The sequence below is a fragment of the Equus asinus genome, chromosome 7, assembly GCF_041296235.1.
Source record: "Equus asinus isolate D_3611 breed Donkey chromosome 7, EquAss-T2T_v2, whole genome shotgun sequence".
NCBI classification, from domain to species: domain Eukaryota; kingdom Metazoa; phylum Chordata; class Mammalia; order Perissodactyla; family Equidae; genus Equus; species Equus asinus.
In genome coordinates this window covers 108875200-108889533 of record NC_091796.1, presented here as the reverse complement: position 1 = coordinate 108889533, position 14334 = coordinate 108875200, and the positions used below count along the sequence as shown (strand labels likewise).

Genomic DNA, 14334 nt, shown 5'->3' with positions numbered 1-14334 from the left:
TCTTCTGACGCCGTCCCCTCTGCCCTCTCCCTGGGCTCACTCTCACCACCTGGAGCACCGGGCCGTGGAGTGGGATGGGAACCTGCCATTCCCAGGGGACACCAGGGACACGAGGCTCCAGAGGAGAGACATCACAGTGGACACACAGTGGTGCTCATTAGGCGGTCGCTGCTGGAACCGGGGGTCAGGTCGCCCACCTCCCTCCACTGTTCGGCTAGCCTCACACTGAGAGCCCTCCAGGCCTGAGGTCCAGAGGTCCTGAAGGCCCCGAGTCCACGGAATGGAGAGGTGAAGGCAGGAGGCTTCCCAGGCCCGTGGCAGAGCCTTTCTCTGGGGTCCTGGGGGGCTGGGGGCATGGGGCACCCCCCCAGAGAGGGCAGTGTGGGCCAAGCTGGCCAAGGGGCCCCACAGCAGAGGCCAGGGGCGCAGTTACCGATGAACTCGCTCCGCAGCTGGGTGCGGGCGCGGAGGTCCTCGGGGCCCAGGATGATGGCGTTAATCACGCTGAGCAGAGTGACCACATACGGCACGTTGCTGCTGTCGGAGAGCTCACTCATGATGACGCTGAAGCGGTACTGGCGGCTGCACACCATCTGCGGGGAGGCCAGGGGTCAGCGTGCGCCCCAGGCCCCGGCTAGGGGCCCCGGCCACCCCGCCGCTCACCTTGTAATGGTCCAGGGCGTCCAGGGCCAGGGCGTGGCCCTCGGGCGAGTAGATGCACAGGGCGGCCAGCAGCTCAAACACCTGCTTCTTGACCATCACGTTGGATGTGTCCAGAGCTGCCAAGGGCCAGGGGTGTCTCAGTGGGGCCCAGCGTCCCCAGAATGGGGCTCCCTCTCCTCCCCACCAGCTGCTCCCCGACCTGTGCCCGCCTATGGCCTGAACTCCCACACTTTGGCTGGAAAAGCGGGCCGACGCCAGGGGGCACTGTGCACTGGCCACCACCCACATCAGGTGCCGGCCTCTCCAGGGTGCTGACCGGTCTCCGGACCACAGGGGCAGACCCTGCACGGAGGGCCATGGAGGCAGGGGCAGCCCAGTCACCCAGGTCTGCTTGGGCTGCCTCTTAGTTCTGAGGAGGTCCCCGCTGGCTCTGGGCCCTTGGCCCACCTCGGCACACCTCCCTGGGCTGAGCCCATGTTTTCACCAAACTTGGCACCAACTGTGTTTATGACAGACAGCCACAATGCCTCCTTGTCCCCATGAACCCCGGCCTCCCACCTCATTCCCTGAGCTGGGGAAGTTCTGGGGTGTCCCTTGGCTGGCCCTGCTGAGAGCAAGTCACAAGGGACTCTACGGGGGGCACAGCCAGGCCTGGGCTGGGCTGGACAGGAATGAGGCTGCCCTCGCCCGCCCCCATGGGCCAGCCCACCCGTCACTGCCCACCCCCAGGGCCCCAAGTATCGGTGGGACTGGTCGCTGCCACGGAGCAGCACAGCCTGGTGGGCAAGGGACACACGGTGACCAAAGGCCACCTAGGGTCTCTCCTGAGGGTTGAAGACTAAGTCTGGGTACAGCCTGGGGAGACTTCCTGGAGGGGGTGATTGAAGCGGAACTTAAAGGGTGAGCAGAACTTTGCCCAGCTGGTGGAGCAGGGGACAGGGCAATGGGGGGCAGGTGGAGGATGCCATCAGCAAGGCGGGTCAGACCAGAGGGCTGGCTCTGGGCTAAGGGGGAGGGGCTTGGAGCCAGGCCAAGTGTGAGTGGGGCCACTCAGGTTGACTTGTGTTTTTGACCCAGGTGACTCTAGCTGCCCAGGTGGGGATGGGGTCTAGAGGCCGTGGTTGGGGCAGGACCAGAACCAGCACAGGGGTGGGTGGAAAGGCAGAGCAAAGTCACAGAACACAGGGGACAACCAGGTGCACCTGGTGGCTCCAAGGAGACTCGGAGATCTCAGACCTGGGGCAGACAGTGGTGCCCTCCCTAACTCTGGGAAACTGGTCCCTCCTCCAGGAAGCCCTCCCTGGCTGCCCGGCGGAGACCTCTCCTCCTGTGCCCCCAGCCTGCCCACGGCCTCCCATGGCCTGGAGCCTCCTACTGAGTTGCTAAGGTGGAGGTGGGGGTGGGGGTGGGGGTGGGCGGGCCAGCCTGCAGCCACGGCTCACCCAGGGAGAGCTGGCGCACATAGGCCTGGGTGCTGAGGATGTACTGGATGCCCTGCTGCGAGTTCATGACGGCGCGCACGCAGCTGATGCAGGTGAGCTGCAGCAGGGCGTCGGCGATGCGGGCCACGCCGCGGCCTGATAGCCGCGCCAGCGCCTCCAGCAGCAGGTCCAGGCCATTCTGCTCCAGGAACTGCACCATCCAGCTGCCGTCGCTGCTCTCCAGGCGCTTGCGCAGGCCGGAGTAGTTGACCACGGAGGGCATCTGGAGCAGGCGGATGCACAGCTCGGGGTCGGCGTTCTCCAGGTTGGCCTCCGTGGGGTCCGAGTCCTGCGGCCCCAGCTTCTCCTTGAGCGCTGCCCACTTGCGCTGAGCTCCCTCCTTCACTGACATCTTGCCAAACTGTGGGGCCGGAGGGAGACAGAGTGTCAGCCCAGAGCCTGACCCCCGGGACGGAGGGGGCCCTCGGGCTGCGAGGCCAGCGCCCAGCTCGGGCCCCAGTTGGTGAGTGGAGGCAGTGTTCTCTGCCTCAGTTTCTCCACCTGCCAAACAGGTGCTTCCTGATGACCCCTGGGCCTGCCTGGAAGACACACTGTGCTGGCAAACCCTGTCCCACCAGGGCTGCCGCTGCCCACAGCTTCCCCCTGCCAGGCGCTCCTCGTAACCGCCCTTGACCAAATCACCATAGCAACCGAGGAGGCAGCAGCACCAAGACCTCGAGGCGGCTACACTGGCAGGAACACCACTGACCCAGTGGCAATGATGCAACAAAAACAGCATCTCTGAGGCTCCCTTATCTTGCCCCCAGGGCATTTCCCCTGCCCAGCAGACAGGGTCAGATAGGGACATAGAGTGGGGGCAATTCCAGGCCCCGGGCCCTCCAGGCTGCCCACAGCATCAGGAGCGTGGCTGGGGAAGGCGGCCAACTTGAGGGTCATGCCCGACGTCCGCCCAATTCCAGCAAGACCAGGGCTGCATGGGGGAGCAGCCCTGCTGGGCCCCCACTTCCCTGGACCTCAGTTTTGTCAATCTGTGTGTGGGCGGAGGACCGGGTGTCCCCCCCAGACCCTCGGGATATGCAGATCTACCCGGATTCAGCTGCAACAGGAGTGACCCCACCCAGAACGTCCCCCCAACACGTTCCTTTCCCCAAAACAGAACAGCTGGACAGGATGGCTGGGCCTGTATCATGGCCACAGCTCCCTGGGGCCCTCAGCTGTGACAGTGTCCCTAACTACAGCCCCTGGGGACTGGCCTCAAAGGCCTGGGGCAGCCCAGGCTCTCCTGCAACCATGTATGGCTCGGGTCTTTATTTAGCGTCTGAGAAGGCAGTGTGGAGCTGCTGGGAGGCCTGAGAGGCAGGGCATGGTGACACCACTGTGCCTCACCCCCAGGGCCTGTGCCCGGCATTGCCCACCCCTGACCCTCAGCCCCCCACCACCCAACGCAGGCCCTGAATACCCCCACTCTCCGGGAAAGGAAGCAGAGGTGGCACCAGGGAAGCCAGGTCACGAGCCCACAGCCCCAGAGTTAGAAACGGCAGAGCCGAGCGAGACTGGACCCCAGAGGGTGGCCTTGAGCCCACGAGATGCTGGGCGTCCAGCTCAGCTTCACTCTAAGGGCCAGGGACCCCAGGGGCCACTCGAGGTCATGCAGGAGACACAGAGTGGGGACAACAGCCCTGCTGCCTGTCCCTGGCCTGGATTTGGGTCCCCTTGCTGTCCTCACTCCTGGAGCGCCTGTTCCCGCTCTGCCTTGGTCAGGGTCTTGGGCACCCTCCCTCCCCTGGGCCCACCCCCTAGCCTGCTGGGAGCACAGACAACAGCCCGGGTTGCCTCCTCTGCCTGCAGTGAGTCCATGCCAGGAGCCCGGCCCCCACCCAGCCCCCATCCTCCTGCCTAGTCAACTGCCCTGCGGGGCTGGGGGGTCCTCCTGGGAAGAGCCTGGTTGAGGGGAAGAGGCTCCGACCTGCATGAACACCCAGCTCTGGTCCGCCCCAGCAGACTCTGGTCAAGTCACGCACCTGCCTGAGCCTCAGCGTCGCCACCTGGACCTCCAGCATGAGCCTGCCGGGAGCATCCTGAGAGCAGTGGGTGGGGGGTGTGTTGGGGTGCTCATCAGCCCTCCCTTGGGGGCCCCGCAGCCCAGGTCCTGTGCAGCCCTCGTCGGTGGAGAGCCCGGAGCCCTCCCTACGACCCCATGGTTTCCCCCACCCTCCCAGGCCCAGCCTCTCGGCCCCCCACCGTCCACTCACCCAGATGCGCAAGACCTTCCGGCCGCCTCTGCCCACCCATTCCAGGCCCTGCCTCGGGCTGCCCCTCACAGTCTCCTGGCTCCTCATGGCTGCTGCACGCCGAGCTGCCTGCTGCTGCAGCCTCGCCGTGGCTGGCAGGGGGCTGCTCACACCACCCCCAAGAGCAGGCAGCTGGCTCCGCACCCTCTGCCGCCCACCTGGGAGCTGCTGCTTGAAGCGGCGCCCAGAACTGACCCTCACGTCCCCGCCCCGCCTCCACTGGCCCAAGTCCCTGTTTCCTGGCACAGGCTGAGTGGAGGGAGCGTGAACTCTCCCAGGCCGCCGCTAGCATCCCAAGTGTTGTCTCCAGCCAAGAGCCCCGGGGAGCCCTAAACGCAGACCAACCACCCCTTAGAGATGACAACCAGCATCTCCCAGCACAGCCCAGGCCTCCCTGTGCATCTTCCGTCCCCGGGGTCATGGGCTCAATCCCCCGAAAGACCCCACCTGCAGAGTGCCCCCGGGCTATGGGGTGGGACCCCAGCAGGAGGTGACGGGCCATCTGCCCGCCTCCATGCGTCCATGAAGGATCCTGTGCTGGGTGCCCCGGCGCCATGCTCTCTGGAGCTGAGCAGCACAAGCCGGCCGTGCCCACCAGCGCCGTGTGGGGCAGCGGGTGTGTGCAGGGCTAAGCTGGCTGTGGCCCAGTGTGGATGGGGCATCTGGCCAGGATGGTGAGCTCAGCTGGGGACCCAGAGGCTGAGCGGGGGCGGGCAGCTTTTCTCCCTCTGGGAGGCCCACCCGGTCAGGTCCGGGGCCAAGGACGCCTCCTGAGGAATGTTTCAATTTCTTCTTGGGATGAGACTGAACACTCGAATGGACAGTGGCCAGACCGCTCATGAGCACAGAGCCATGACCATCACCTGCAGCCGCCGCCCAGGCAGCCAAGCCGTCGCCACGCGAACCAGGGGGCAGCAGCCTGCTCTCTGTGCTCAGACCTGCAGGACGTCAGGCCTCGGTCTCCAGGACAGCCCGGGAGTGAACAGCCACCCGTGCATCGCCCCAAACCTCCGGGCCTGGTCAGTGACTGCCGGCTTCACTGATTTCGTTCCCACTACTGATTTAGGATGGACTAACAAGAGCCCTATGCTCTCCCAGCAATCATGGACACCCCGCTTCCCCATCAGGTGCCCCTGAGCCCCCTTTTCCCTATAAAGAAGCTTTCTATACATAGGAAACATTTTAACGTATCAATATATACATCACATAACTTGTATCACGTGTACATATAGACACGTCTAGGGATATATGATACATGCACACAGTAAGGACTCACATGTGTACATGTGATAAGACGACAAAGGCGCCCACGCTCCCGCCTGCCCTGAGTCTCTGCCAAACACAAGTGTGCTGGTGACTCCCTGGCTGCAGCAGCCCCAAACACTCAGCCTTTGCTTGTTCCCATCTGGGCGGTGGTTGAGTATTTCTGCAGGAAGCACCGGAGGGGATCGTGTGCTTACTGCTCTCAGGAGCGCAGGGAACGCCCCTTCCTGAGGACACGGACCCGTGTGGGAGGTGGGAGTCTCATTCCTGGGCTTACTGGCTGTGTGCCCCCGGGGGAAGTTACTCTGCCCCTCTGTTCTCCATCTGCAAAGTGATAGCACATGTCTTAGAGGCTGCAGTGGGGCTCCCCGTGGATAAACTGGACCTCGTGGGCAGGGAGCGTGCGCTCAGGAATGCTCATGGCTGTTTTAATCCTGTCCAAGGACGCCTGGCCCTCTGCCCTTGCCCAGCCCCGCCCAGCCCACAGGCTGAGCGTCCGGCTGGCAGCTAGGCCTGGCGCCTAGACCGGGCGGGGACTGCAGAGACCTTCCCAGGCTCGGTGCCCCCATCCCCGGGTGGGGCCTGCGCAGGAATCTGCATTTACAGAGCTTTTTTGCAGCCAGCACGACTGGCTGAAGAAAAGCAAGACCATCTGCGGTTCCTAGGGTCCAAGCAACAGCTGGCTCAGGCCAGACCCCATCCCTCGGGCAACTGAAGGGTCAGGGGTGCTTCGGAACCCCCATATGTCCCCCAGGCAGCCCGACCCTCCCCCTGCATCAATGGAAGACCCTGAGGCTCTGACATTAGTGGGATGTCACCCACGGTTCTTCAGTGTCACTTTTTTCTATCCATAATGTGGGGGTTTCCACTAGATTGGGGTCACGCCTCCCGGGCAGACTGGGACTCCTGAAGGGGGTGTCTCCCTCGGGGCTTTCCCGGGGTCCACCCACCGATCGGGGTGTCCTGCTCACGGGTGCTCACCCAGCCCACACAGGGGCTGCCTCGAGGACCTGGAGGCAACGGGGACATTGGTCCAGGACTCTTGGCACCTCCTCAGACACCCATCTGCCTCCCTGCCTGTGCCTGGCCAGCCTGGCATGGCGATGCCAGCACCTCCACCTGGGCGCCCACACGCCCGGGGCAGCTGTGCTGACTTGCGAGATGCCACTGCCCCTGCCTGACAGTCATCTGTCAAGCTGTGTGGGTGGGGGGTGGGGGTGGGCAGGGTCAAGGCTGGCCCCCAGACCTCAGAGACCAGCTACTCAGGCCCTGCTGTCCAGGTGGAGAAACTGGGTCAGAGGATGAGCCTCTCGAGGTGGACACTGGGCACTGAGTGGTGTCCTGGGTGTGGCTGCCGGGGGCTTTGAGCAGTGTTGGGGGGTGAGGAGCCCAGGTTGGGTGCTAGGGCTTGGTGCCCGTTGGGGAGCTGGCATTGCCTTCTGTTCCTCGACCTTTGCAGGGGCACCCAGGGGTGGGGGCGAAGGTTAGGGAAGGTGTGGGTACCTGTGAGAAGGGCAGCTGCCTGGGGGGGGCCAGGGGGAGACAGCTGCAGGGGGCCCTGCCAGCATCAGCTCAGGGCTGGGGTGCTTCTGGGCCCAGAGCCAGCGAGGGCGCAGGCGGGGTGCAGAGCGAGCTCGCCTTCCACGGGGTGGGCGGGCGAGATGGCAGGAGCAGGATTCCGGAACCCGGAGGCAGGGGCTGCCACACTGTATTTTTAGCTCCTCCAAGAAACCAAATTTTTCCACTGCCTGGCAGCCCTTGCACGGCATTCCTGGCAGATCCTGGAGCTCAGGGGCAGCCCAGGCCCCGCAGAGTGGGGAGGTCTGGAGCCGGGGCTGCTCTACTGTGATGCCCCATGACCTCCCGCCCAGAATCTCAGCTCCTCCTGAACCTCCAGTACATGTGTCATCTTCCCCTCCAGGCCTCGAGTCCTCGAGGGACCCTGACGGACCTCTGTGGGTTGCCTAGCACGGGCTCATCCCAGGTACGGTGCCCCGTGCCCAGCAGGCCTCAGGGAAGGAGGCAGAACTGAGTGTCCCCCCATCGCCCCACCCACAGGCACAGACCTTGGGTAGGCAGTGTCCTCACTGTCCCCCGGCTGTCTCAGGTCCAAGGAGCACTCCCGCCTCCTGCAGCCCTCAGTCCCAGCATGCAGTGCAAGGCCCCTGCCCCGCACACCCTCGCCTGAATTTGTTCCTGCTGTGTGGATGGGGTCGGCGGGCCACGTGGCATCCGACAGCAGGACAGAGGGGCCTTCGGAGGAGGGTGGGCACCAAGCCCCTGATGGCAGCGTCAAGCTAAAGGACAGGCGAGAAGCAGGACACCAAGTTGCACTGGTGTGGGTTTCAACCACCTAAGACGTGACGTGTCACACAGGACACACACCCCAATACTAACATGAGAAAGAGAAAGAGCCAAATGAATGAAGAAGGACCCACAGCTTCTCGCAGAGGGAGTCTGGGCCCAGAGCAGCCGTCCCTGCTCGGGTCCCCAGGGAGGGAAGGGCAGAGCGGGGTGCAGGACTCCTCGGAGGCTCTGCAGCAAAGTGATGGTGGAGGCCCCAACAGGGGAGAGGGGCCGGGCTCGGCTGGTCAGTGCCAAGAGCTGGGGCACCACTGGTCAGGGAGCCAGGCTCGGCCCACTGTGTCCCCAGGATCTGGGGGCAGGTCGGATGATGTCAGATGTGCCATGCCCAGGCCCAGCACAACAGCATCCTCCAGACCCCGCCCCCTGGGTTAGGAATAGAAGCTGAGGAAGCCACAGAGAGGGCGGCCCTGGTTGCGAGGACAGACTCGCACACAGGAAATGCCTGCCAGAAGGGGGATGGTGCTGCCCCTGCCCTGAGCCCCCTGGGAGGAGCGTCCGCGCAGGGCAGCCCTGAGCCGGGCTCTGCGTGTGTTTGGGTTTCTGGGAATGTGCTGGGGTGGCGTGGGCCTCTCCCCCGTGGACTGGCGGGCTCTGCGAGGGGAGGACAGGAAGGGTGGAGGTGCCTGTACCAGGAAGCCAGGCTTTCGCTTCCACTTGCACTGAGGGCTCACAGGGAGAGGATCTGCACTGGGCCCCGGCCACCCCAGGGGCCCGTCTCTGGGCCTCGGTCTCCCAGCTGCACAAACAGCAGGGCCAATGTGGAGTTCCTGGAGAGCCTGGCTACCTCTGACATTCTTGGGGTTCAGGTCCAGAGTCTGGGGGCCCAAGGCTAGGAGGGCAGCACAGGGGAGCGACCTGGGGGGTTAAGGATGACAGCAGCCACCTCTCCCTTCTGTGGCTGGGTTAGTTCCGACAGCAAATGCTTGAGGGGTGTGACGTGCGTAGACCTGTGGTTAGAGGGTGAGGGAGGGCAAGGACCGTGGTGGGTCCCGCAGGCGGCAGGGCGGCCTCTGAACCTGGCACTGCTCTACCGCAGGCCCTTGCACCTGGCCACAGCTTCCACATGTGGGGCTCCATTGGGCTGGCCACCAGAATCCCCTGTGCCTGAGTCTCTCCCTGTTGGCCAGAAGCAATTCAGGAGGCCACGTGTCCTTCCCCTGTCCCCCTGCTGCCCTCAGGAGAGGCCTCTCCCAGCCTGGGAGGGGAAAGGGAGGCTGGAGACAGGCTCTGGCTTCAGGCCTTGGGCGTCCAGGCAGGACATGAGGCTGCCCACTGCCTGTCCAGGTGGTCCTCACCCCCGGCATGCATCCCATGGCCTAGCTCAATGCTGCCTGCTGGGAGAGGGAGAACAAAGCAGCAGATTGAGGGGGGAGGAGGGGCCACAGCTTGCACAACCCGGCACAGCCACGGGCTGTGGCCAGGGCCCAAAGGGCAGGGGACAGCTCAGGTGCTGGGTGAGACCAGCCCTTGCATCTGACTGGCCATGTCCCCTGGACAACACCACCCAGGCCCCGGTTCCCATCCTCAAATGGAGAGAAGCCTGCAATGCCACCCGCCCAGCCTTCTGACAGATCTGTCAAGCAGGCCCCAGAAGGGCAGGAAAGTGCTGTGCCTGACTACCACGCCTGTCCATGCCACTGTCTCCCGAGCCGGGGCCAGCATGGAGCTGGGACGCAGACGCGCCTCCCCAGCCCCCGCTCAGCATCCTGGGGCCACTGGCCCCAGACAGGCAGCGCCAAGAGCCCGGCCTGACCGGGCGAGCGAGATCCTCAGTGTCTGGCGCAAGATGCTGTGTAGCATTTTCTGCTGGGTGCCGAGGGGCCGGGGCCCATTCAAACCTGATTTTCTCATCTATAAAATGGCCAGGATGTTCCCTGGGGACCCTGGGTTGGCTGAGCCCGTACCACCCGCATGGCCACTGGGCCTGCCTGGTCCACAAAACCACTCTCCGGCTGCCCCCTTGTCTCCTCTCAAAGGTGACCACCTGGGTCCCACCCCTGGGCCTTGGTCTTGGCTGTCCCTCCGTTGCTCTGCCATATCCTGCAGGCAGCCCCCTCACTCTGCTGCCCCCACCTCCACGACCTGGCCCAGCACCTGCGGGGAGACAGCCTGGAAGCACCCAGTGGGGGCCTTAGGGACCCCCAAAGTGGGCAGGATCTGATCTGGGCAGCCAGGGCTCCCATTCTCAGGCCACTCACGTCTGTGCATGTGAGGAGACAGAGCCAGGTGGGGGCAGGCTGCGCTCCCACCCCACCCCGGGCGGGTGGAGAGCCAGAGCCTGCCTCCCTGCTGATGTGCGCAGGTGGCAGTGCCAAGCTGTACTCAGAGCAGGAATGGGGACATGGGGACATGGATGGCAGGGGAGGCAGGCTGCACACCAAGGCCACATCCCAGGGCCTGAGGGGACCAGGCACAGGCGGGCAGACTGAGCGCCTCTCACACAGCTGGCCAGGGTCCACGCTGGCATCCACGTCTACATCCACCAGTGCTCGGCAAGGGCCAAGGGGGGCTCAGGGAGGGAGAGACTCTGCCCCATCAGCCGGGTCTGCTGAGACTCCCTGTATGTGTGTGCAGGGGGCGGGTACACTGGGCACAGCGAGCGACTGGGCTGGCCTCTGCCCACAGCAGCCAAGTGGGAGCTCAGAGGCAATAAAGAGAAACCACCACCCAGGGCTGTGCATATGGGTGGCACGGGCACCGGGCCCCTCCCCCCCTCCCTGACTGGGCCCTCGTCCTGGGCCATTCTGTCCTCAGACAGCTCTGGGAGGGGGGGCCTTTGCGTCACTCATCCCACCTGCCTGTGACCCCCCACCCCGGCTAAGAGAGCCCACTGTCAATGGACCAGCGGCTCCAGGGGTCCAGAGATCCAGGGCAGCAGGCCCATGGCAGCTGTCTGTGTGTCTGTATGTCTGCGTGGGTTCCTCAGGAGCCACACAGGTGGGCGCCTAACCCCTCCCCTATTTGGAGGCCGGGGTAGGGTGGGCGGCTACTTGGCCAGGACAAAGTTCTCCTCCCAGAGCAGCCATGCCAGGACCCCGAGGCCGCTGCGCCCCCGTGTTTGCCGCTCCCGCAGGCAGTGTGGTGGTGACGAGGGGCAGGGGGACGGCGTGGGCCTCCAGGTGCTGCCCCAGGCCCGGCCAGTCCTCATCTGACCGCAGGGAAGCGCTTGTGTACGGCAGGCTCCAGGCTCTGGCCCCCAGGAGCAGCCAGGTGGGCGCAAAGGCTGACGCAGCGGGGGCTTTATAAACACCTCTGGCCAGAACGGCGGCACTGATTCTACAACCCGACCACCCGGTGCCTCAGTTTCCTGTCTGTGAAGCCAAGGATAACGGCGGTACCCACACCTCACTGGGTGAGTTCCATGGGGTGGACCGCGGCAGGCTGGCTCACTCATTCCTTCACTCACTCAGCACACAGACCCTGCGCAGGGCACCGGGAAGCTGACGGGCACCTGGCAGAGGGGGCCCTGGGCAGCTCCCCACCCCGGCTCTTATTGAATCACACTTCGGGAGGGTGCTGAGAGAGGACGAGGAGAGGCTCTCCCGGGAGGAGAGGCCCAGCCTGCCTGGCTCTGGAGGCGGCGCGCAGTCACCACGGAGGCCTCCCTGTGCTGGGCAGGTGGGACAGCTGTGTGAACCGACTCCACAGTGCCCGGGGACTGAGGCCTTCTGGGGTTCAGAGGGGGACTGGGCACGACACCCCCTTACTAGGGTGAGGGCGGAAGGGGTGGGGGCCTCCCTAACAGGAGGCCACACCGTCAGACCCTGCTCTCACACCTCCAGTGACAGGGAGTTCACCCTCTCCCATGCACTCACGTCTTCATAACGGGTTGAAACCAGCCTCTTCACCTTAGACATCCGGGGTCCCCCAGGTCTGGCTCTGTCCCCTGAGGACAGCCCTGCAGAGACTGGCTCCTGCCTGGCCTCGACCTCCCAGCCCCCCTGGCCTGTCTCCCCTAGATACACTCCTGTACACTTTCCTGAAACAGATAGGCATGCCTTCCCCAATCCACTGTGTCTACTGGGCTGTGAACCACGCAACCATTAGATACCTGCTGTGTGCAAGCCCGGAGGGAAGCGGCTGAGTCAGGCCTTGCCCCTCAGGTGAGAAGGAACTTGGCTCCTGGTCCTCCTCTGGGCACCCTCAAAAGCCAGGGGCCTGAGCTCTCCTCTGAGATTGCCCACTGCTCCATCCAGAGCCAGGCCCGCTGGCCCACATCAGCTGCGGCAGGCCCTGCACCCACAGGCAGCACCCCGTCACCATCCAGTTGCTATCCCTCCCTGCCGCAGCCCTCACGGACCCGCTGACTCTTCCGAATGGGAAAACCACCGCAGTCTGATGGAAGGGGAGCACAGTCTATTTAAGGCAGGAGCCGCCAGGTCCCGGAACGTGAGGGGGAGCAATTAGCTCCGACAGCCCGTCAGCACCTCCACAAAGTGGGGGGCCTCACCTGCGGTTAACCATTTGCTGTGAACGAGCAGAACTCTCGACAGACAGGCCGCCTGGGTGGGTCATGGGAGGGCAGCCCCCCTTGACCACCTCAGTCCACTCTCCCCGGTGGCGTCCCCTTGTCTGCTGGCCAGCCCGTGATGACCTGTTCATCGACCCAGAGCCACGAGCACTTGAGGAAGGGATGGGGGCGCAGCGTCTGGGCAGTGGTCAGGAGGGGCCTGCCGCGTCAACTTGGCTTCTTTAACAGACAGGTGACACTGACCTAGTGACACCTGGGAACAGTGTGGGGGTCTCAGACCCCAGACCCAAACCCAAATGCGGATATGGGCTCACTAGGGCTGCAGCATTCCCCCCCACCAAGGGCCCCTGCCGTGGGCAGCACCGTGAAGGGGTTTGGGGCGTTTGCCCTGGGTCTCTGCCTTCTCTGCTGCAGGGTGACTAGTGGGAAGCCCAAGCCTAGGTGACTGTCCCCACCCTTCGGAGTGCAGATGGGGAAAGTGAAGCCAGAGAAGGCAAATGTCCTGTCTAGGTCGCAGGGCCAGAGGGAGCAGTAGGCCAGGCTGGAGGGAACTTCCCACCTCCAGCTCCTGCGGGATGTGCCTGTGGGGCAGGGCTGGCCATCTTCCCTCCAACTCTTCCTGTGTCCAGCTAGGGCGGGGCACTATCGCTGTGGTCACCACTGAGGCCAGCCACTATGCAGCCTGGGGCCCTGGGCGGCCGGACCTCAGGAGACCAGGCAGACAGATCCCCCTGCCTGTGCTCCCCAGGATCTTCCCTCCTGAGGTCATGGTCACTCTTCGGGTCCCTCCCTAAAATGGGGTCCGGAGGTGGGAGTGGAGGAGCACAGGGCCAGCCTCTCCCACTCCCAGGCCGACCAGCCCCACCTAGGAGGGACAGAGAGCAGGGTGGAAGTTTGCTCCCGCAAGCCCTGCCTGTGGAGGGTGGCAGGACCCGGTGTGCACCCACCTGCGCGTGGGCAGCTACAGACCCAATAGCACAGGTAGAACCCCAGGCCGGCGCGCGCCTCGCGGTGTCACCTGGGCAGCAGACCCGAAGTTGAAGTTTATTTTCACAACTGTGGCTGATGCGCAGTTAGGATGTGGCAGCCGCGAGGCGGGGAAATTCTGCCGGGCGGGGCGGAAGCCGGGCCGACCACCGCGAGTCCCCGCCCGGGAGCCGGGAGCCCGCCGCCCTGCGCCGCGGGGTTGCTCGCCGCCACCGGGGCGCATACGCCGCTGCTCCTCCCCGCTCCCCAGCCTCAGACGCCCTCCCCCCCCGCCTGGACTCAGTTTCCCCAGGGGCTCCTGGAGAGTCCAGAGGGCGCGGACTTACCGGGCGGGGGCGGCGGCCGAGGGCGGGGGCGCGGCCAGCACTCCGTGCTGTGGGTCAGGGCCGCGGGCAGCCGGCCACCGCGGGCTCCGCACGGCTCCCGCTCGGCTCGGGCTCGGGCGGGGCACGCGGGAGGAAGGGGAGGCGCCGCCCGGCCCCGCCCCGCCCGCCGGCGGCCACGTGGGGAGCGGGCCGGGGGCGGAGTTGGGGGGGGGGGGGTGCTGGGGAGGCCCCGCCCACTCCGGCTGGGGCCGCGGGGCGGCTTTGGGGGCTCTCCCCAAGCCTGTAAAGTCCCCCGCTGCCTCCTCCGGAGGTCCGCCCCTCCCCGCCTTGGCGGCCTGGCTCCTGGTGGGCGGGGTGGCCCTGGGGGTGGCACACATGGAGCGGGGGCCTGGGAAACATTTGGAAGCCGTCTCCTCACCTCTGACCTAACTGCTGCCTCCATCTCTGGTCTACACTGCTCTCCCCACCCTACCTCCTCCGCGTCCACCGCCCACTGGCAATGAGCTTTCTGACCGGCTCGCCCA

General features: G+C 65.2%; 1 protein-coding gene across 7 annotated transcripts in view; it reads right to left on the bottom strand.

Moving 5' to 3' along the window:
* Nucleotides 1-14334, bottom strand: part of INF2 (inverted formin 2) — a 30157-nt gene that overhangs the window by 14642 nt on the left and 1181 nt on the right. For 3 of the 7 annotated variants that reach the window (XM_070514446.1, XM_070514439.1, XM_044774407.2), the window contains exons 2-4: nt 2106-2505; nt 664-779; nt 434-593 (exon numbers count right to left, since the gene is read on the bottom strand). In XM_070514446.1, the coding sequence (XP_070370547.1) occupies nt 434-593; nt 664-779; nt 2106-2505 (676 nt within the window). Of the gene's footprint in view, nt 1-433; nt 594-663; nt 780-2105; nt 2506-4357; nt 4569-12077; nt 12100-13810; nt 13948-14334 lie in introns of those variants that run through there. The other 4 variants (XM_070514440.1, XM_070514442.1, XM_070514441.1 and 1 more) reach the window with 3 other exon arrangements.